This window comes from Aulostomus chinensis, chromosome 11 (assembly GCF_037954235.1).
Source record: "Aulostomus chinensis isolate RoL2024-O1b breed Wild chromosome 11, RoL_Achi_v1.0, whole genome shotgun sequence".
Taxonomy (NCBI): Eukaryota; Metazoa; Chordata; class Actinopteri; order Syngnathiformes; family Aulostomidae; genus Aulostomus; species Aulostomus chinensis.
This window is the reverse complement of record NC_141330.1, coordinates 12772423-12796074: the sequence shown is the minus strand read 5'-3', so window position 1 is coordinate 12796074 and position 23652 is coordinate 12772423. Positions and strand designations below refer to the sequence as shown.

Sequence of the window (23652 nt, the reverse complement as noted above, 5' to 3'; positions counted from 1 at the left end):
TTGTTTTTTTTTCTCGCTAAATGGCAAGACTTCCAACATTCATGGAAAAATTAAAATGATTGTTGAACTGGACCTCAGCCACAATCCCATAAGATTATGTCTGTCACTTTAAGTAAAGAATAAAACCCACTTGATGGATTACACACAGTAAGGAAGTTGAGACATATTTGGAATATACCACCCCATATCAAGGGATTTAGTGTATCAGAACATTTCCGATCCAAAACCCTGAGGGAAATCGCTCAAGAGGTATTTAATCATTTGAGAGTGAGATGAAAATAGAGGCTTTATCCGCCATATTCAGGGGGAAAGGTTTTCTCTCTTTCTTGCTGAAGCCCCCCCCCCCCCTTTTTTTGGCTCTGAACTCAAATCTGTTAATGATCTCTTTGCCTTCAGTCCTAAGTGGGAGCAGCAGGCATCTTGCATGGCCTCAGGCAGCGTTACATGCCGTCACACACTCCAGACGGGACTGCTTAAGTGCGGTCTGGAGCACACAGGCATGGGGCTGCGGAATGTGCATGAGACAGTGGTGGTGGAAGGGAAGGAGGGGAGCGGGGGACAAAAGGAGAGAGGAAGCACAGCAGCGCCTCTTTCCACTTGTCACTGCACTCCATATTTAGGGCACACAGAATGTCTCTAATGAAGGCAGTCAATCACTTTGATTCCCCTAACTGGAGCCAAACATGTGGCTCCACACTGTGTTAGAAATGCAGTACAGACATTCGTGCCATGTGTGCCACTTATTAGAGGGTGAGTCGATCTAAAACGGGATTGGCTGCGCACTCAGCAGTCAATCATGTAACAAGGGCCAGTCACATTTACTTACATCCGTTTAACTGACAAACCCAGTTTAATCACCATCTCATTTTACAAAAAAAAAACAACCCATAACAGTTTATTATCTTTTAAAATGTTTGTACACTCGGTATGACAATGTGCTTACACAATACTTACAGTCGCGTAGGGTGAAACTTACTTTTTACATAGAAAAATAATAACAAAAACACATGAAATCCTCCCACCCCACCCTTCCCCCCCTCCCAAACCACCACTGAAATAAAATAGAGCAATGTGAATCAGTGGGGTTTGACAGATATGGGAGCTGCATCAGGAGGGCTGAGCTGCCCCCCCCCCCCGCCTCGCCCCCCCCCCCCCCCACACACACACCCACCCCATCCCAAACCAGACCCCACTCTCCTGCACACGGTTTTAGTAATATTACATATATTTACAACCATGAAATGATAGTCCGTTTACAAAGTTTATTTAAACATTCCCAAAACTACTCTTTAATATATCCACATATAAAGCAAAGTGTATGTGTTGGAACTTTGTTTAATGCAAATTAATAGGCTGAAATAGATTGAAGACCTAATGCTCATGGAGTTGGAAATTAAGAAGTTTGTGTAGCCTAAACTGATTATCAGAAGTAAAAGAACCAGAACATGCTCAGATGATGAGAGACTGTTAAAACTGCAATGCTACCACAATCTTTAGCATCATTCCAGTAGGTTAAACAGGAAGTTGGGCCAAAAACAAAAACAGAAAAGGACACACAGTTAAACAGCACATCAAAGATAGCATTTGAACCCTGCTCCCAATAATAGACAAACTGATAAAAGACATGGAAATGTTGATTGCTAACCACACGGTCAACCTGCCGCTCACTGAGATCCCGAAGTGAATAAAAACTCGTCCTGCTGTGGGTGGATTACTTGTAGCAGGAGACGTGGAAAATGTAGGAATTTCCACAAGGATACCGCTGTGACCTCAGCCTCGAGTATGCATTCATAAAACAACAGAGGCTCCAAAGTCTTGTGGTTAGAAGAAGGCAGGGTTTGAGGAGTGGAAGCCTAGACCTCCACAGCCCGGTTAAAAGCAGCACCAGATACAGAATCAGTGGCGGCGAGGGGCGGGGGTTGAAGCGTGCACAAGGCCGGTAGAGGAGGGGACAAAAAGATGGGACTGGACTGTTGTGTCATTGGATCCTTTTAAATGACGGAAAGAAACTTTGATAAACGTGATACCAAAGTTGAGTCATCCTCATTCGGGGCTTTAAGAGTTTAAAAAGTGGAATTGAGGTGATCATCTTGGGAACATTTAAGAGCCACAAATGAGAAAAACAAAAAGCTAAAATTCAAACAGTCAGTGAAAACTGTAGCACCCTCAGTGTCGTCCTTCGAGAACACTGCACCTGGACTCTCCAATGGTCTCTCCAGGGCCTGGAGAGCTTCTCGGGCAGCAGTGCAATTATTCTCATAAATAAGAAACTACTTCAAGGTTGAGGCTGGCTAGTTCGTTCATTCGTACGTGGAGGTTGGAGTGGGAAGGCAGATCTGTGCTTCAGCTGTGTAAGAGCACCTCTGAGGTTAGTACACCTCGGTGTCCTCCTTAGGCCTGTACACGGAGCCGAATCTCTGCATGTACTTCTTGATGTACTCCTTGGTCTTGTGCTTGACGTTCTCATTACACTCAAGGTCCTCGGGATTCTTACAAGCCTTCAGCTCCTTGTTCATGACTCCGTGAGTTAGCTAGAAGAGATGACGACAGCGCCAGACGTGTCAGAGGACAGTAAATGATATAATTACAACGTACAACTCACTTGTGGCACAGCAGTTGGGCGCTTAATGCTCTTTTAGTGACTTTGCTCTTTATAATTTGAAACAATAAACCTCCATCTCTAAATGAGCGAAGCCAAACTGGTTCTGTTTATTGAGCCCGTGTCCTCAGAGTCCTGGTATGTCCGAGTGGCACTCAGTGCGAACCACTCCCCATGTACATACTACATGGACCCACCAGCAGGAACCATGGAAAAAAACACAATGCTGCCCTTTGAAGAACTGCTGGCTCAAGAGAGCTTTTAGAAAAGAATGAGTCCAACAAAAGAGGGAGATAATAGTTTACATATACAAGCCTTTTATACTTCTTCTAGTGGCAAAGAGCAAAAACATTTGGCTGGAGAGAGAAAATGTGGGAGCTCAACTATTTTGTTCTGGTTTGAGGGAAACTATGAAAATGTTTCCTTTTCTGTTAAAAGCTGACCAATATTTTGATTGCATTCACGCCAAGCAGAGTCCAAGATATGTCTGAAGCTTGCATTAATGGAAGCTTTTCTGCATTAACGCAAGCATTAATGGAAGCTTTACCGGCATTAATGGAAGTTATAACTGCATGCATAAACAACTAGCTGTTCCATTTTTACCTTTCTAGCCAGGTGTTTGAAGTCCTCCGTGTTGCTGATGCGACCAAGTTTGCAATCCGGCTTCCGGTAAGGATTTAGACATTGCACGATGAACTGGGACATCTGAGGATAAAAATCATCGACCACGTTTATGTGGATGGCAATATTCTGATTTTGATAAGGTTCTGTAGCAGGTAAACAACAGGAATTAAAGACACCTGTGTTAACACCTTCATCTAAATACCGTCTGATTTAGAGTAAGGTCAGTAGTCGGATTATTAACATTCATGTAAATGTGACCAATGTTAAGATTTGGACTCACCTCTTTGCGAAACGTCTCTTTGCTTTTCTTAGCCAATTCACTGGAAGTGTCTGCTTCGGCTGTTTTTGTTGAAAACTGAAAAGAGAGGGGGGAAAAAAAGTTCATTGTGTTAAATTTTGATAACTGTAATGACCTCCATCTGTACTGATAGTTTTCACTGTACAGTTTTGGCTCAGCTTGTTTCTGAGTGCAATGCTAATGCTAGGGATGGCTAAGCGTCTAAGAAAAGCTTGCCACTGCTCACGAGAGTGAAGCAATGTTAAGCTACTGAAGTGATTGATGTTTAATTTGAGAGAGGAACAAAAATGTGTGTTTTTAGACAGTTTAATGGACTGATTTCATATCAAGTATCAAGTGAGTGTGTTACCATGACTGTATTTGATATGTGCTATCTAATTCTGACACCCTCCCAGTAGGCAAAGCTTCACACACACCAGCTGGGAACCACTGATGTGGTTGAAAATGGAGATTTGATAGCTGATAAGAGAAAATGGATTAGTGTCATTATATTCTTTTATCTTTAAAAAAAAAAAATGAACGAAGCTACACAATAGGCTAGTGATATGTAGATACTGGATCACTCGGGTTACTTTTAGCAACAAGGCTAATGATAGCAAATGTTAGCATCCTGGTTTCCTTGTAGCCTTTGGTTTGGTTTCTGTCTGCGAGTGCTAGCCATTGGTAGCACTACGTCAGGGAACATGCTGTCAGCAGCTTTTAGAGTTGAAAAGAAGCTTGTTGAGAGCCAAACTGAACAGTGATAGTGTCATTTATCTGGACGAGAGGGTTAAGAACATTGTGCAACGACATTTACGTCATAATGAAAACTCAACTATCGCTGCTTGGCTTTGCAAGTGTGACCTGTTGGTAAGTCCATGTCAACAGGCTACAAAACAGAAGCCATCATGATGGTCAGTGGGGCATCAGACAGCACCTGCTGGCCAGCTCCTTGACACAAAGCCGGGATATCCGACCAGGATGTTATGTTCTCTGCCCCTAGCTTTCAACAACAAAGGCAAGCAGGCAACAGCTGGCCGACTATTCCCACAACAGAATGTCATGATCAAAAGCAAGCACAATAGATCCACACACGGTGTGCCAGGGACAGGAGAACACGGAACGCTTTACAGGCAGACTGCTGCACTTTCAAGTGCTGGCTGTGGACAGCACCACTGGTTCAACACATGCTGGGAAATGGTCCATGACCTTGGAGCTGTTCTTGGCGGGAAACACTGCATGAAAAACATGGATCTCTCCATCTCTGTTTTTGAAGTTTCTTTTCATCGTTTTAAAAGAGACAAAAGGGACACTTGCGTAGTTGGACTATAATAGAAGAAACCGCAAATAAATGACTGCTAGGTCTTCCAGATGGTTTTTATTATCCTCAAAGTCAGGATAGAAATAAAGGGGGGGAAACAAATGAGGCGGAGGAGGAGATGAGCAGAGCCTGTCTTGACTTTGTGGCCTTGAGGCTTAGGGACAGACAGCTGGGCAGGGGGCGGAGTGAACGGAATCTATCTTTGAAGACTTCGTGTAGTTTGTGATCGGGCCATTTTGCGAGGAGGAAATACCGATGAATACTTGGTGAATATGGTGTTGTGCAGAAGGGTTTTTCTTTTTTTTCTTCTTCTCCTTAACACACAGCTGAAAGCAATCACTGGTGCAGCATCTTCAATTACCTCAGGGAACAAACACTATAATCACGCTTTGCATCCAAGCACAAACTTTGTGGGAACCAAACGAAAAAGCCAAGAGGCTTCTTCCTCATAGAGAATTGAGGGCACCATTTAAAACACGCAAGTCAAAAAGATTATTGCAGCCGTTGACGTTTCAGAGGGGGACAGCTCACCTTGGAAGGATTCTCATCATAGGTTGGAGTACCCAGGTCCATCTCAGATTCATGGTCCACACTAGTGTTGTCGCTACTTCCTTCCCATGTTGGAGGGTCCCACTGTGTTTGTCTAATAAGTAGAAAGTAATGGTAAGAGAAATACAACCCCGGAGATTTGTAGAAATACAAATAATAGGCTTCAAAACAAACCTTGTGACAACATGGTAGTAATAGATCTTTCCTTCAGGATCCCGAGCCACTTTCCAGTTGAGAGGTAGGACGATAGTTTTGGGTTTGGGGGGAGAGGGAGGAGGCAGATCGATCACATTGTTGGGAACAATCATTTCCTGGAGAGGAGAAGAGCACAGAAAATATGTTACTCGAAAAGCACTTTTAAAAACATGCAATTTCTTTTGGGGTTCGCTCAGAGAAAGAACCTGATTCATAAAAGTTATATCAATGATGACAGCTGTGGTTTAAAATCATACCTGAGTCCGTCCAATCTTTAGATCTTAGGTTTCATCTGAAAAGGCCATTTCTCATTGCATGAGGCAGATCTTGGAGCCACACAGCTCTTCTCATAATTTAGAGGTATACTACCCCCTTGTGACCACATTGGGACTTAAAATCCCACAATGCAGCTAAAGATAGATTTCTAAAAATGTCAAAGATAATTTGAAAATAGCAACTCAAGTTCTTGGAAAACTGGTGTATAATTGTAGCTGTTAATCTTTAATGCAACCTCAAGCTCCCCAAAATATAAAACCAGTCTGATAAAATCATCACATATTTTTAAGCAATCGTACGCCTCTGTAATTGTAACGACACTGTGCCTTGCTCAAATTGGACTTTTTGGCATATGCAGCTTGATTTCAGACAGCCTGGATAGCAAACACATGAAATCTAATTTTTTGCAAATTGAATCCAAACCACACTTGGAAGGGGTTTGATGTGAGACTCAAATCAGACATCGGGAACAGGAGAAAAATGCTCAGACAGGATTTCACACTGTAACTGGTGTCACGCATGACAGGACACACAAATAAAACATCCAACACCACAGTGATGCCCTTGTTGTTATATTTCAACGCCTTCAGATAAGCTGACAGTGCCTGGACTCATCACTCCCAAATACCAGTGCAGACAGAAGAAATCTGACTTAAGAAACAGATCAGATTTGCCTGCAGTCTGAACAAAGCCTTAGAACTCACCGTCACTCTAAACATGCCATTTATTATAAAAGAAACAATCTGGGGGAAAAGGACAATAGTCCATCTTACCTGCTGGACTGTTTGGGATGTCACAATGGTGGTTACTGTGCCTCCCTGTTGCACCACTACTCCCTGCTGGTGGCTGGGGTACACAGGCTGGCCGTGCAGGTAGCTGGCTGTGGGCTCAGCGTATGCCTGCAGAACCAGAGAACAATCCGATAAGACAAGCTACCCAACCATGTCAGAATTCACTCAAGCTTTACACTAGACTCCCAACATGATTTGTTTTGTTATATTGTAAAATCTCACTTCTATGGTGCACAGAAAATTCTGTTGAGAAAAAGTTCCATGTAATGAACTGAAGAGGCCTCTTGGATGATGCAAAAAAAAAAAAAAGCTACAATATTCGTTTATACAGAGAAGTACAGTTAACCAAAATAAAGTACAGTTGTGATTGGCAGACTACCTGAATGACTGGAGTGTTGGTCTGAGGGTAGGCGGTGGGGATGCTGTAGATGGTTTGGCACGGTTGCCCCTGGTAATAGATGGCTGTTTGTGTCTGAGCCTGAGCTGGAGCTGTGGCGTACTGCTGTGGCGGCTGGGTCTGCACGGTTACTGCCTGCTGAGTAGTGGGATCCCAGAGAGTGGTGTAGCTCTGCTGGCTCTGCACCTGAGGGGCAGTCTGGGCAGGTACTGACAGGACAGCGACCCCTGCTTCCTGGGTGGCTACAGGTGGCTGGGTGTACTGCTGAGGGTTGCCTGCAGCAAGGCTGTTGGTGGTGATGTGCTGAGATATATTAGATACAGGGGTGGTCTGGGGAGTGGAGGATGGAGAGGGAAGTCCGAGATCTGAGATAAGACGTTGAGGAGGAGTCTGTTCATAGCTCAGGGAGGGTTCCACTGCAGGAGTAGGAAGAAGAACTTTGCCTGCATTGGGATTGGAGGGATCTACAAAAGTCTGGATGGGATATCCAGGAGGGTAGGTGATAAACCCAGGGCTGGAGGCATACGCCAAGGCAGGGTCATAAGCCATAGTCTGGAGCTGCTGCTGCTGAAGCTGCTGTTGTTTCTGGGCCTCCCGTTGAGCAACTTCCTGCTCAAACAGTTTTCTGCGTTCTTCTGTGGACAGCTTGTTGCGCTCTTTGCCACCAACTCCCCTTGGTGTCTTGCTGTTGGATGAGTCAAAGCTAAAAAATATAGAAAAATTTCAAAAGTTCAAGGTAAATAGTTTATACACACAAAATCTTCAGTTCCCCATTGAAAGGAATGCTTACCGTTCCTCAGTGCGGCGGCTGCTTCTTTCATAAGACAAAGGTGGAGACGTGGAACGTCTCCTCCGTCTCTCCGTGCTACGAGGAGTTTTGTCTGAGAGTCGATCACGGTCCCGGTCTCTTTCTCTATCCCTCTCCCAGTCACGATCCCGTTCTCTCTCATAATCCCGGTCCCTGTCCCGCTCCCTCTCCTTGTCCCGCTCCCTTTCACGTTCTCGGCTGCCAGAAGTGGTGCGTGGCGTCATGGTCATGTCTCGATCTCGACTCCGATCTGTGTTGAGACAATCCAGTAGAGGTGGGTTAAAAATGTCTATATACACCGATATTTTATCGATATACATTTGTAGGAAAGATTATTGATACATAAATCCCAGTATCAATCTTTTAAAGTGCATTAGATTTTACCCGTTTATTTTTTTGTTTTTGTTTGCCCCTTTAGTCTCGCGTGATTTAGTGCGTAGTGCAACGTTATTGCAGTCAGATTATCAGATCTTGCGAGATCCAGGCCAAGTGCCTCCGATCAGAGAACAACAAGATGGCGGAAGCGCAACTTTAATCTCCAGCAAATTTAAGAGCCGATGTCTGGCAGCACTTCGGCTTTAAGAAGCAAGAAAACTGCGCCCAACTTGACAAAAATAATGCTGTGCGCAAAATGTGCAAAGTAGAGGTTTAGTACAACGGAAATACAACTAATCTCCAGAGCCATTTGACTAGGCATCACCCAGAGTACACTCAAAAACCAGGAAACTACAAGTCACTGCAACAACCCTCGCTGGAGAAAGCATTTGGGATTAAGTTTTCATCCACGCCTCCATGTGCAGAGAACATAACTTCGGCTCTGGCAATTTTTATCTGCAAGGACCTCAGACCATCCTGTGTGGTAGAAAATGTAGGCTTCAGACACCTCGTCCAGACACTGGAACCACACTGCGAGTCATCTTGCTGAGCTGCTGACAGTTTGTGGAAGTCTAAGTTGCCCTTTTGTTTTGAATGACGGTCATATATTTAAATAAAAAGTGCATGATGTTGTATAACTATTGTTTAATGGTCAGTTCTCAATGTAAATATTAATATTTAATTATGCAGCAGGTTAGAGGGTTACTTTTACAATTGAATTTACAGCATAAGTCCTTTGAGAATCTCTTCCATTACCTAAGCAAAATTGGTATTGTAACTAAAATATCGTATCGTATATTGTATCGAATCGTATCGGATATCGTATCGACTTGGGACCTAGTATATCGAAATCGTATCGTATCAGGAGGTCAGTGGTGATACCCAGCTCTACAATCCAGTGAGTCCAAGCAACACAGAAAGAACTATTAGGCCAGGAATAAGAAATGTAATTAACATACCATTCGTTTCTTTTTCCACCTGACTCTTCTTTGGTATTCTGTACACCTCCTGAAAGACCAACAAAACTTTGACTTCAAATGTTATGACGGATATACCAATAGATTATTTTTAAGTATGTTTGACTATATCTGCCTCAATAGGACTTTAAACTCACCTTTAGATCTTTCCAGCTTTCTAGAAGCCTGGCAGCCATACCACTAATATCCAAAGCACTGAGGGGGGGTTCTTGACTCCTCTCACTCTCTACATCAGAGACACCTTCCTCCTCATCCTGAGAAGGTGTTCCTATTGCTGAAGGGTCCACAGATGTAGTTGCAACCTCAGCAGGTATACTGGCTTCGGGGGTCTCAGAGGTTTGAGGAGCAACAGTGACAGATTCACTAGATAGGGCCTCACTGACAGCAGGAGGCTTCTCAGCCTCCTGGGTTTCTGTCTGGATGTCCATCGACTCAGAAGGCGGATCAGGTGGAATATCAACAACATCAACTTGAATGGGCAGACTTTCTGGCTCGCAGTCTTTCACAGGAGGCTGGTTACTGTCCAGTTCAATCTCTTCTGCTCCTGCCTGGCTGGCCTGCTCCTGTCCAACCTCCTTGCTGGACTGCTCCTCGACACTCTCCTGGATGGTTTGCTGTTCGACTCCTTCCGCGTTGATCTGCTGGTCTACAGTTTCCTTTATGGTCTGTATGTCTACGCTCTCCTGGATGTTCTGCTGTTCTAATACCTCTTGGCTAGTCTGCTGGTCTGCACTCTCCTGGATGGTCTGCTTCTCCATATCTTCCGAGTTGGTCTGCTTCTCTACACCCTCCAAGTTGGTCTGCTTCACTTCACCCTCCAAGTTGGTCTGCTTCACTTCACCCTCCAAGTTGGTCTGCTTTTCCATGCCCTCTAAATTGGTCTGCTTCTCTATGCCCTCCAAGTTGGTCAGTTTCTCTTCACCCTCCAAGTTGGTCTGCCTCTCTTCACCCTCCAAGTTGGTCTGCCTCTCTTCACCCTCCAAGTTGGTCTGCTTCTCTATGCCCTCTAAGTTAGCCTTCTGGTCTCCACTCTCTTCCATGGGCTGCTTCTCTACATCCTCAGAGCTGAACAGCTGCTCAGTGTGCTCTGTGATGGATTGCTCCTCTACGCTCTCCTGTTGTTCACTTGGCTGCTTTGACCCCTCAACTTCATCCTTCAGTCCACCGCTTGTGTCATCTTTCATTTCACTATCCTTTTTCACAACATCTAACTCAATTTGGTCTTTCTCCTCAGTCTGAGCTTGCTGTGGACTGCATGAACTCATTTCTACCTCGTCCTGTGTTTCCTCTTTGACTTCTTTCACCACATCTTCTATTGTCTCTTTTGGTGGATCAGCAGCTTCACTCGCCAGGTCTGCCTTCAACTGTTTGCCCTCAGGAAGTCCTCCACGTGAAGACTCATCTTCTTCCTCATCGTCATCATCCTCTTCTTCCTCTTTCCCATCAGATGCTTTGCTAGCATCAGACAGTGCACTGTCCAGACTGTTTTCACTGATGATTTTAAGGCGGCGGTACACAGCTGGTTTGGAGGTGTCACTGTCCAGTTCCGGTTTGGAGGAGGAACCATCAGGAGTGTTGAGGGGTGTTTGAGCACGGGAGGTGTTCTCACTGGAGTAGCCGTCCATCTCAGTAGGCTGAGGGAGAGTTTTGGTCTGGGCCCATCTTTGAATAAGAGTCAGGACTTTGCTTTCCTCCAACATGTTCTTATTAGAGATGGGTAGCACAGCCAAGGTCTTCATAATCTATGAAAAACATGACCAAGGATTAAACAGCAAACGGGTGTATGACCACCAATAATTAGATGGTTAGCAAAAGACTTATCTCACCTGTAACTGCAGTTTGATATTATTAGCACTGCTGCCTTTTGCTTCAGAAAGTTCCACCATGAAAATCCATAGCAAAGATAAGCCATGATGATCCAAGAACTGCTTCAGGCATGAGGGATTTTGAGTATTCTGTGCAACACAAACATATTGTCATTTAAACCAAATGACACCAGGGAAATGCACACAGTTGCAGAAGTGTTGCTAAAGTCCTACTTGTATGAGCTTCAGACAGATGAGTTTCTGCTCCATGGTTTCCACTCGGACCATTAGTCTGCACAGGGACACCACCTGTTTCTCATCATAAAGGCCTTCGCCATTCTCCAGTAAAGCCTCCAGTTCCTCATCAACCTGAGGAAGAACAAATGTCAGTTTTGTAATGATTTTGTGATAATGTCATTAAGGGGGACCCAATAATTATACTGCCTTGCTCATTTACAATGAACTGAAAAAGCAGACATAACTGTGACATTTTAAAAAGCAATATCTCCGCCCTGTTGTTCTGGCTCTTCACTGAATGCATGAAGAACTTCATGCTGTTTAAAATCGGTCGAGGTCATCATCAACAATTCACATTTGTCTTGGGGGATTTAATAAAAAACATTTTGAACAGTATTCATACAGTTTACTACAAAGAGCAGTATGCATTAGTGATGACGTAATAAAAACGAAATCATAAAGTTATGTAGTGGTGATCACTAACTGAAACATTTACAAGCAGTCAATTGAGAGTCCATTAGAGAAGTCAAAATCTAAATAATCACTGACCACAATGGCTAAAACATTTACTTACTCAAGCAAGCAGGAGAAAATCAAATGATCACAGATTTTAAATACCAGATTTCTATTTTCAGATAACGATTCAACCATTTTCTGATAACTTTTGAAATGTCAACATTAGTCAAAACAAACGTTTTTTTTTTCTGTGATATGCAACATGAACCTAAGTAATTAGCCTGATGTGAATATGTCATATGTAATATTGTTTGAAAAACATGGGGAAAATTCGTCAATTTCAGAGATGCCAATAAAAATTTACATAAAACACAGAGGTGAGAACTGACCGTGGTGAGAGCGTTCTTTCGACTGCGGTCTTTCTTCATCCTCCCTCCAGCTGCTCGGACGCTGACTCTGTTCTCCCCGCCCAGGTAGCCTCTGCAGCTGGGAGCTCCGCAGAAGCATTTCTGTGCTTCTTTGCTGGAGAATAACAAAAAAGAAATGTGAACTACAGTTGCACTTTCTGTTAAAAGTTCAACTAACCACAATTCTTCAATGACAGAACAAAAAAACAAGTGTGAGGGACAAAAAAACTACAAACAAACAATACCCGTATCTCTGGAACTGGTAATCAAATGTCAGTTCAGTTCCCGCAGTGACTGCCTTGGTTGTGAAGAACCCAACTCTAAGTTGGCCATTGACTGTCCACTGAATTGGGGGGAAAAAAATAAAAGAGTCAACGACAGGTATTTTAAGCTTAAGCTCAGAATGCGGTAATGAACTGTTTTCCTTTGCCACTGTACCTTTTGGGTCTCACAGTTGGGCTCACAGCTATGATTCATAAACCGAGAGCAATTTCCTTTTAGAGTTGCATCGATAATCTGAAGAGACATCGTGCAACAATCGTCATGCATGATTGTTCCCAAAGTGTTCATGAGTTTCACTGAATCGCTTTACTACTTACCTCATTATTCTTTAGAGACATGAAATAGTAGTGAATGTTCTTGTTGCGAGCATATTCTTTCACTCTTGTTTTGAACTCTTTGTGGTCCAACACCTCCCCACAGTATTCAAGGACAAAAGTGTTTCTGGAATAGAAAAAAAAAAAAATCTAAATATTGATAATACCAAGCCCACAATTTAATATTTCTGAGAAAGAAGTCTTACAACCCCTTGTGTTCCAAATAAAAACCCATATACAGATAAGTACTCCATATTGAAAACTTCTGTGAGGCTTACGGGGACAAATCTTTAGCTGCCCGTAGTCCCCAACCCTTGTCTTCTGTGAGGATAACCTCAAAATCTGCGTGCTGTTTCATTTGAAAGCGCCGATTAGAGCAGTAGATCCCATTCAGGCATCGTGATGAGCTACAGAGAAACGAGTTCAAGACAAAATCAGTTCACATTTGGTCAATAGCAGCAGATTCCTATGCAAGTTTTGCTTCCAATTGTGTACTTAAATTTGTGCCATTGTGTCATCCATAAAAGGTGAGTTCTATGTTGTCTTAGACCTTTCTCTTTAGTAATGAACATACCACTCTATCATGAGCAGGCGATTCAAACAGTCTTCCCCGCACGCCAATACTCCTTTTGAACGGTCCTCCCTGGACAGCAATGTGCACTCGCATTGCATTCTCTTTATATCTCGATGCGATTTGCTCTTCTTTCTGCAAATGACATGCGAAAACTTTGATTAAAACATTTCGGAGTGATAAGACTTGTGCACAGAGCATGAACATGTGAAACTGGGAACGTTTCAATCTAGACAACATCTTACCTCTCAGTTAGGTAGAGATTCTCCTCAATCAAGTCAAAATAAGGGGGCATCTTTTTTGACTTGGCAAAATCTTTCCATTTACTAGAGTCTTGGAAGTCCCTCAGGGTGAGGGACGGGCGTTGCACCTCAGCTTTGACAAGAGTTCCCTTTGAGTCATCAAGTTGTCCTTGACGCTCCCTCTTGCCAGCAGGCCCAGCTTCTGCCTCATTGTCAGAATCGGACTCAATCTCTGGACGCCGTTTCTTGGGAGGGCCCCTGCTTCTGTGGGACCTGAAGTTGTCCTCTCTCGGGGGGTCAGGCACAGAGGAGCCCCTGCTGTTACTGCTTATTTCATGACCTTGCACAAAGCACGATGACCCTGAAATGTTAGATCCATTGCAGTCAACAACTACAAGACTGGATGGTTTCACGCCACTGTAGTCATCGTGGTCATTAGTGAGAGAGTCCGGATGTATTTCACCAGCAGCATCCTGATCATGCACATTCAGGTAGGATTTTCTGCTGGTCTGCATGTCTGGGGCTTGGTGGTTCCAGGATACATTACCGTGCCGGTGTTCCTGTTCCTTGAGAAAGGTTCCGGTCAACTTAGTGTTTGGTAGATGTGGCCCGTGACTGCTATCAGGCTGCTGGTATGTGCTACTGGGCAGTTCTGGTTGTGAAAAGTCCCAACCCAGGCTGAAGCCATTCTTGTCATTGATATTGTCAGAGTTGGAGAAATCAACATGTTGGTAATGGGAGAACATCCTTCCACCTCTGATGTTTAGATTATGCTGTTTGGGACCTTGTCCATGTATGAAAGGATCGAGGCTGTGGGCAGGATGAGTGGCACTTCCATGGGCAGTGATATGACCAGTTATGTAAAGCTGGACACCAGCAGAGCTGGAACCCTCTAAGTGACTAGTGCTGTCAATCATATTACTCTGGGATTGACACAGAGTGACACTGGCATTGGATGAAACAATTTTCTGCCATTGTTGTGGCGTAACATGATTTTGGACCTCATTAATATTTGCTCCAGCTGCTACATTCGAATTCTGTCCATCTGAAACATCCATTGGACTGCACAGGGAGGCTCCGGAGTCCTGTGTATCGATTGTTAGAGTAGAATTCTTTGGCACAACCACCACAGAGTGCAATCGTTTTATTGCTTCTCCACAATCAGAGTCATATTCTGAATTCTCACTATCACTGGCATCACTTTGTCCTCCTGATGACTCCCGATTAAGCATTGTTCTTTTATTTGATTTGCTCCTCTGGGCCTCAGATTTTTGTGCATGATCATCACCATTCCAACTCTGCATTGTTGCAGCATCACTGACCTGTAATGTATCTTTTATGTGCAGAGACTCATCTGGGTTTGTTTTGTGAGAAAGATTTAGTTTAAAGTCACAGCGGTCAATGCTGGTGCTCGCTTGTGAGGGCTCACTTTGGTCTTTGCACGTCATAGATGTGTTGTCTGAGCCAGCTGCCTGCTTCAGTATCTCAGTCTCCTTCACCAGGTTGGAATGTATTTCTGATTCTTGAGTATTGTCTTTGACATCTTGCTGGCCACTGTCTTTAGAAAACTCTATCTTTTTGACAGAGATGACTTTTTTAACTGCAGGTTTACTCTCCGAACAAAGTATCCTCTGGGAATTCTCACTCTCCGATGTAAGCTGCCCTACTATATCCCATCGAGACTTTTTGGTAGAACTGCTCCTCTTCTTAATTGTGTCTGTACTTGGCAGTTCACACGTCAGCATGTTCTCAGGTTCGACACTTGATACATCCAATGCAAGTGGTGCATTTGTGCCAGTCTGCTTCTCGACAGCCAAGTCATTATTCGGCTCAGCAGCATCTTGTTTATAGTTCTGCTGGCCATCTTGTGTGATAGTTATGTCCATTGTAGTCAGTAAGGACTCTAGAGAACAGTTGCCATCTTTCTTGTCTTGGCTGCACACTATGCTCTCATTATTACTGCATGAATTTACAAGAACTGCATCCAAAGTCAAAAGTTGTCTATTTATAAAAGAAAAGTTCTCCTTTACATTGGTCAAGTTTTCCAGGTCGGCATTCACAGGCTTCATGCTTTCAACTGAGCCTATACTTGATATATTTTCTTTTTCAAAAGATATGGATTCATCTGCTCTGTTGGATGAGTCCTGCAAACATGTTTCACTGGCTGAGCATTCTTTCAAACACGCAACAGCAGATGACATTACGTCCTTCAGATCCTGACGATCGTGTTCATTTCTCTGGTTTGTATTGTTTACTTGGGACTCTGTTTTTTCTTTTGCACTATGTGGAGATGATTCTGTGGTGGATGGACATGTTAGTAAATTGCTGCGGCTGTGAAATACATTACTTGATTGTCTATCATGTCCAGTGGTTTCCACAGAAGACCTGGAGGGCGTTAATTGTTTAAGGTCTTGCCTACTGATTTTGTTTTGAGAGTTTTTACAGTTGTCCTCTGAGCCAGAGCTTTTGTCATGGGCCTGTGACCTTCCCCTTTGTTCTGCCTCTGAGTCACTTGAGCTGCTTTTATGGCGTTTTTCATATGCTTGAGAGTGGGTATGTGGATTGGAATAAGTCGATTTGCTGTTGGTATCTGACCTATGGTGGGTGCTAGATTTACGATAACTTGACTCCACAGGAGGAGAGCACCTGCGCTGTGAATCAGACTCTGACAGACGCTTTGAAGTCCTTTCAGACCTCGACATTTGTGTTCTTTTCTCCAACTCTGAAGAATGAGGAGAATTCGATTTAGAAGCTTTGTCCGACTTTGAGTAGGATGAGGATTTTGACTCTTTATGCGAGCTTGAATGGGTGGATGATCTACTGGAGTCACTTGTCCTTGTCCTTGTCTTCCTATGGTCATCTTCAGAATCAGAACTGTCACGAGTTCTGTCACTGCGGGAGTGTCTTCTGTCTCTGCGCGGAGAACTTCTGTGTGATCTCCGATCCGAATCATGATAATATGACCTTTCAGAGCGTGATCCTCTGTCACCTCTGGACCTCTCCGTTCTGGAGTGAGAGGAACGAGACCCTCTTGATCTTGACCTCGATCTAGACCGTGACCTTCTGCGATCTTTGTCTGATCGGGATGAGCGCAATGATGTATGTCTAGAATCCCGATCTGATTTTGAGTAGCTAGAGGACCTTTCATGATTCTCTGATCGCTTGGAGGAACTTTTTTCCTTTTCTTCCATTTGTGACCCAGAGGAAGACTTTTTCACCATTTTATTACTACTGTCCATGTGCGTTTTACTTTTGGAGTCATCTGATTTGTGTCTGGAAGACATCTGGACTGAATCTTCATCAGATTCTGATCCAGGGGGAGCACTACCAGATTGGGGCCTGGTTCTCCTTTTGTATACCTTATTCTCTGACTCAGTACTACTGGAAATCTCTCCATCTTTTCCTGAGGACACAACAGGTTTCTTGAGGCTAGAGGCCACCCTTTTCTCAAAAGCCTCAATGAGAGAATTCTCAGAGGGGCAGACGCTGGCAAGATTCTGGGGCTGTGGTGTTGGGAATTCAGTTGCAGTCTTACTTGTTGATTTTGTAAAAGCTATCGATTCAGTAGAGGGGGGCTCCTCTGGCACAACAGAAGAAGGTTTGTCCTCAGTCACAGACACACTGAGAATTTGCTTCTTGAAGTGCATCTTTGCTAAGTCCGTTTTCAGTTTATTGGCTGAGGAGACTGGTGGTTGTGAAGGTGTCTCAACTGCTGATGTTGGCACTGTGTGTGTCTGCTTATTCTCAGTTTTGTTCTCCGTATTTTCGCATCCTTTGTCTGGCGTTGACTGTGACAAGGCAGAGTGTGTTTCAGTGGCAGACTTGTCAGGGCTGGTAGGGATGATGAACAGGCTATGCAGTGGCTTCTTGGTCTGTGAGAAGCTGAAGGACACTTTCTGACGACCCTGATCCTCGAGGTTGACCTTCATCTTGGTCCCTTTAGGTAAGAGATGGTTCGACAGCATGACTCTAGGAGACAGGCTTTTGATTAGAGCTGCCTTGGACAGGCCCTCCACCTTTACCTACAAAAAAAGAAAAGACACAACAACCACAACTGTAATCTGAGGTTTATCCAAATGTAAAAATCAGACATGTTTTTTTTTACGCGCAAGGCTGCTGTGTTTTACCTAATTGTGGGACAAACTTTCCCTTGCAGACCAAGAAATTAAAAGTTGAAGTAGGATTGTACTTCAAAGTTGGGTAGAATAGTCAAAAGAAAGCAGTTATTTCAACTCATCAGCTTGTTTAATCAAAACTTACCGAGGCACCACTCCCTTCCTCTCTGTGATTATATAAGAACAGCATGGGAACATAAAAAAGAGAGGAAAGACCGCAATTAATTTATACACTTGATGTGGCACTAAATATAACAACTTGATCACGGCGGATGAAAGTGTAGTTTAGCGATATAATTTTTGACTGCAGATGTCAGCCCAACAAGAGAGATATACGAACAGCTAATGGAGATCTTAAAGCACATGAGGACCGCATTTGTACATACAAGCAGAAATGTTTTCTCTCTTGGGCAGTTTTCCAATACATATATTGTCCATGAGCATACTAAACTATTCACAGATGGGTCTAGTATCAGTGTGTTTGTGAGGGAGAGAAATATAGAACAAGGAGGAGATACTGGGTGAGTGGAGCTCTTCAACTCGTTAAGGATTTATCCATTTCAAATTTTAAAAAAAAACAGTGGAGGGCTGCCATAAAAAAAGTTTGATTTTTTTTTTTTTTTAAACCAGCTGCAACCAGCAAGCTGAAGGACTTAAATGGGGCGATTTGCTTTTTTCACAAATGTATAGTACTGGCGCGCATGCACACGCGCACGCAGGCACTACTAAGACTAATAAATGAGCCTGCACTGCTCATACATTTTTGAAATAGTTTTCAAATATGATTTGCGAAGGGTCTTCAGTCCCAATCAATCGGACGGCACCCGCTACAAACATCTGAATACTCATCTAATAACTGCCATGTTAAGTGAAAGTTGTGTCGGAAGTCAGTGAAACAAGTACAATTTTGCCCCTCTACAATTGCCACTTCCTATTTGCCCATGCTTTGATAGGTTAGTAATTTGAGTTGAATTCTGGAGGAAGCAGACTATTTGCATTAGAATCATCCATTTGCCCAACCCCTGATGAAAGCAACCTTAATTTTCAAAGTAACTTTGTGGGATATTAAATGTCTTCTGTGTATGCTCTCAACTGTAAATGATTTTGAAGAACAATCCTTGCATGCTAACATACAATACTGTCAGATGTCTACTTAAAAATACTTGTAAGTCTGTTTTTTCAAAGCTTGAAGCAAAAGAGGTCACATATATTGATTATGCTCATCGTTTCTTCCTTTCTATTTTAAGTAAATACAACAGTCCCATTCCTGAAAACGCATTTAAAATGTATTTTAACAGAAGGCCAGTCTTTTCCTGTAATTATCCATCTTAACTATTTAGCAGTTGTAGGTTATTATTCAACAACAGTTCAGTGTTTTGCAAACCAATAGCAGGATGATGCCTAAAACTTAATATACATGATTTTAAAGAACACACGCAAAGGAAATCGGCATGCATGCTACCCACAAAAATGTAGAACATTGGAACAGTAATCTTTAACTGAGGGAAGATAATGAACAACCACGCAGGGAGAGAAAACTGTATCCTTTCTTGAAAAAGAACTGTTCCATAGGTTTACTTCCAGAGTAAAAGCCCAACTTCCAGGACGAAAACATGTCCTCAGTCACTTCATTCAGAAATCCACTTCTCTCAATGAAAAAATAAGATGACATCGCACTGAGAGAGTTTATGTTAGCTAAATTGTGCTTTGCTGTCATTTTGCAATTGGAAATTTCAATCGATAAAAAGGTGGGCATTGCACTTCAGTTAGTGTGTGGTAAAAGGCTGTACATTCAGTGTGCATTCAAACAGATTTCTGTCAGTGCAATCGACTGCAGCTCTTTACCAATTTAGCAGCCAATTTCAGCTGTAAGATTCTATTCATTTCACCTTCCATTTATATTCCTAAACCTAAGCCTGCGTAAACATACCTCAGGATGACACTCCCATCATCAGGAGTATATTTAGATGAGGCTTCTTTAGACAGGAGTGAAAACTGCCCATCTACATTGCTCGACTCACAATTGATGTCTCCAATTTGTAAAACAACAGGGACGACAAAAACATTTAAAAAATCCCAAAGAGGAGGGATGTAAGTATTCAACATGAATAATTGGGGTTTCGGCTTTTTTTTTTTTTTTTAAATACTGTTCGTGTGTGTGTGTGTGTATTGTCTCCTCAGGGCAAGCTCAATATGGGTGCTTGTAGCAATTGGGTCATTTCATCCTTCAGGATTTCATTTTCTTCTTCTTCAATTTGACCTTCATAACGTCACGTTTTTTTGGGTAATAATGCAGTTACAACATGCAGCCTAGAATCTAATGACAGAGGGACGGGGCCTGTTTGAAAATAAACTTCACCCTTGTTCCCTTTTGGCAGTGCCATAAACTTTTAAGATCAAAACTTTAAAGACCAAATATGGGAATGTTATCCCAACTGTGTTGTACAATGGTGTCATATTTCAGGATATAAAAAAACATAAGCAAAATCTGAGCATAATTGGACATAATATCACATAACAAGCATAACAATGTTCCCATGTAGGGACGCAAAATACCAAGTCACATGAATTGTAGTTATTTTCCATCTTTCCAGTAAGTCTTTTTGTTCATAACAGAGTTGATTGATAAGTCAAACCTTTTATACAGAAGTTTTTCTGTCACTGTATACTACAACTACTGAGAGTACCACTGTGTTGTTTACTGCATCTGTGGCTGCACAGCACATAAACATACACTTCACACCAGCACAGAAAAAAAAGCAGTAACAACAACAAAAAAAAGGTAACTCAGCAAAAAGTCTTGTATATTTGGTTGTCAAACAACTCTGGATGTAAATTAAAAAGACTAACTTAAGGTTGGGATGACCTTGGAATCGAAACCTTTTAACATATCCCAAACGATGTAGATGCCAGAGAGCTGTGCTTACGGCTGCTTCCAAAAAGAGTGAAACTCAGATGCAGAGGTAAATCATTTCCATACTCAAGTCAAAGTTCCATTCGGTGCTGTCTAATACCTGATTTCTGACTTGAGCGGAGTGTCCATTGAGAAACTCGTCTGGGATTAGTGAGCCGGTGGGGGCTGCTTTCCAAGAATAATCCAAATCAGAGAAATGAGCCCTCCAAAGTGACACCACACCTGACAAAAAGAAAGATAGGATAACAATCAATCTTGCGTGTCCATAGCAGCTTGAAGCTACTATGTCAAGCATCTTAGACTCTGACAAAAGAATAAAGTCCAACAATATTAAACTCTATGTTTGTCATACTAGGTGCTAAATGGAGTTGGGCCTGTGCAAAAGACATTGAATTAACATACAACATGTAGGGGATTATGTTTTCTGTTGTAGAGACTGAACTCTTGTACATCGTTTCCTGAGCGATTGTGATCTACTGAAGCAATGTGGCCGCTCGTATGTTTTTCTGTTGGTCAGTGATGACATTTCCCCTTTTTTCTGCTTGGTCGCCGTTATTCCTGCGGTTTCAGCTGCATCACATCATCACACGTAAAGGATTAAATTCACTTGAAGTTTAAAGTGGCACTATTAGCTCTGTCGAAGGGCAGACGACAAACAAGAATGCAGGATAAGCAGTGAACATGCATCTAATTTTTTTTTAATGTGACGTAAGAGGAGAAATGGCCTGGTGAAAACAAACGCTATCTGTAGAATGGGGGGGGCACAAACAAACGTCGACTGTTTTGCAGCATTAATGGTCTTCACTTGCTACATCATGGCCTGAGCGGAAAGACAGAAGGCAGCTAAATTGTGGCCTTTAAAAGGCAATACCTGTTCACCGTGAAAACGAGTGAAAGATAAACATTAATGTAACAATACGTCTATCAAAACATGTTTACCAGGCGTTGCACACCATGTGTGAGAGTAGCACTTAGGCATGAATGACATTATTATTGCACTTGATCTGTGCTGGGTTACAAAAATAATCAGCTAAGTCCAGCTAGGCTAGGGGAACCGTCGTGAGGCGTCCTTTTAAGCTAGCATTAACTCGTGTTGTTGTGCTGTGTAGCATGTAGCTGTAGCTCTGTTGAACAGCTGACATTTTATTTTTGCCTTGGAGATACCATTAATGTTTGTGTGTCCCGTAGAGTAAATAAACACATTTCTTTCTATAAACGTAGAGGGCCACCTTTAGCTGAGGAATTCACCTAGCATTAGCAGCTAACTAGGTTGGCTAAGCAGGGTTATGTTGTACTCCGTGGGATTGGTTTAATATCCCAATTAGTTGGGTTAATTCTGGGTAAATTAAGTTATCTCGACCACTTGAGAGGCTATTACTTTTCTAGCGCTATGAAAAGCTGACATTATTTCGGGTATGATTCCATTTTAGTGGAGTCTTTACAACCGGCTTTAGCAGAATGCTAGCTGATGTTTTGTCTTAGCACACTTGCGATTGGTACGAGATTTTGCTAGAATCCACGCAACTCTTAGTTTTAAAAAATGCAGAGGGATACTCACTTTACAAAGTGCTTAAGGTCACAAGGCTCCTCCATCTTCAAACCTATACGTAATCCGTCCTTTTCGCAACATCAAGCAACAATGTATGCCGACGTCAAATCCATACGGAGATGTCGAAAATGATGGTCGGCTGAGTGGTTCCGCCGCTGCCGCTGCGCCCCAGCCTGGGTAGTTTCTGGTACTATCTAGCTAGCATGAGCTCAGCTGGCCTACACTTGGAGGACAGATTCAAAGTGTAAGTGACAATAAATAAATAAATAAATAAAACAAGCCCCTGAGTGTGTCTCTTGGCCAGCCTGCAATTTACATTAAAACGGACACCCCCTTGACGGCTTTGCGTATTGCGTGTATTTGAGATTTCTTTTATTTCACACACTGATGCCCAGTGTTTCTCTTGCTGTGGCTGCTGTGTTCAACAACATCACATGATGTGGAAGCACAGCTGGCGCGAACCCTGGAGCGCACTGCGGCTCCGAGCCATCAACCGTCTCCTCCTGCCCACATTACACGACGCTTTTACTCTGAACTCCCCTTTGCAACAAAACCAAACCAAAAATAAACCTATGTAAAAGTTAAAGAGGGATTTTATCAATACATGCTGTGTCCTTACTGTGCACTCTTTGAATGAATATCTCAATTAGAGTACTATGGCCTAAGAAGGGTTGCATTTGAAAGTCTCTTATGTTTGAAGTTGACTCTTCTTCAAACTCCTGGTGCTAACCTTGTAAATTATTATAGAGGTTACGGCATTCTTGATGTCTGCTTTGGAATCAGACAAAAGCTTCAGATACAACTGAGTTCAACTTTGAGGACCTGAAAAAGGAAACTTTGTGTCAAAACTTCAACAGTTAAAACAAGTTAAATCAACAATGTAGACAATGAACCGAGCCTTACTCTTTCTTTCCGCTTGTGTATGATTAGTTTGAAGATGATTAAGAGGTTGGAAATATGATTATGACATTCCTCTTCAAAGTCCCTCTTTTGTAAATTAAGCAGCAAAAATATATTTTATTTATTTATTTATTTGTAAGTAACATGGCAGAATTCGAATGATGAAGCGTATTAACCTCTATTGTATTCAGTGACCGTGAAAGAGAGAGGAAATTGTGTGTGTGTGTGTGTGTGTGTGGGGGGGGGGGCACCCGGAAGTCATGATGAAGCAAGAACACTCACGTTGACCGATAGACCAAAATCTCCCCGCTCTTTGTGTGTTGACAGCAATTAAATACACAGTCAGTAGTTCGAGGGTTCCATTTCCATTGTGACTGGTTAGTTGCACCAACGTAAAATTCCTCTCTCAACAGATTTTCATTTAAAAACTCTGACCAGTTGAAATAAAATTAGTTTAGTACCATTATGCCCACTCGTATACCTTTTCATGACGTCAATACGCTGCGCTGTCCGATCAGCAGGTGGCGCCATGCAAATTTCACGACGAACTGCAGGATATCGTTAAACGACGAAGAAGAAGAAGAAGAAGAAGAAGAAGAAGAAGAAGAAGAAGAAGAAGAAGAAGAAGAAGAAGAAGAAGAAGAAGAAGAAGCAGCAGCAGTAGACGAAGA

The 23652-nt window shown here is 42.7% G+C and overlaps 1 protein-coding gene across 1 annotated transcript; it reads right to left on the bottom strand.

Moving 5' to 3' along the window:
- Positions 1 to 1176: 1176 nt before the first annotated feature.
- On the bottom strand, positions 1177 to 22475 carry setd2 (SET domain containing 2, histone lysine methyltransferase). Its single transcript, XM_086218599.1, has 22 exons — positions 22091 to 22475; positions 20633 to 20754; positions 17764 to 17785; positions 13507 to 17525; positions 13265 to 13396; positions 12969 to 13097; positions 12694 to 12817; positions 12533 to 12610; positions 12340 to 12437; positions 12077 to 12209; positions 11229 to 11363; positions 11016 to 11144; positions 9327 to 10931; positions 9172 to 9220; positions 7820 to 8087; positions 7012 to 7732; positions 6615 to 6740; positions 5545 to 5681; positions 5353 to 5464; positions 3504 to 3578; positions 3203 to 3304; positions 1177 to 2531 (listed from the first exon to the last, which is right to left on the bottom strand). Exons 2-22 carry the CDS (start codon positions 20659 to 20661, stop codon positions 2370 to 2372), a joined length of 8385 nt encoding a protein of 2794 aa, XP_086074725.1. The 5' UTR covers positions 20662 to 20754; positions 22091 to 22475; the 3' UTR covers positions 1177 to 2369.
- Between the last annotated feature and the right edge of the window lie 1177 nt (positions 22476 to 23652).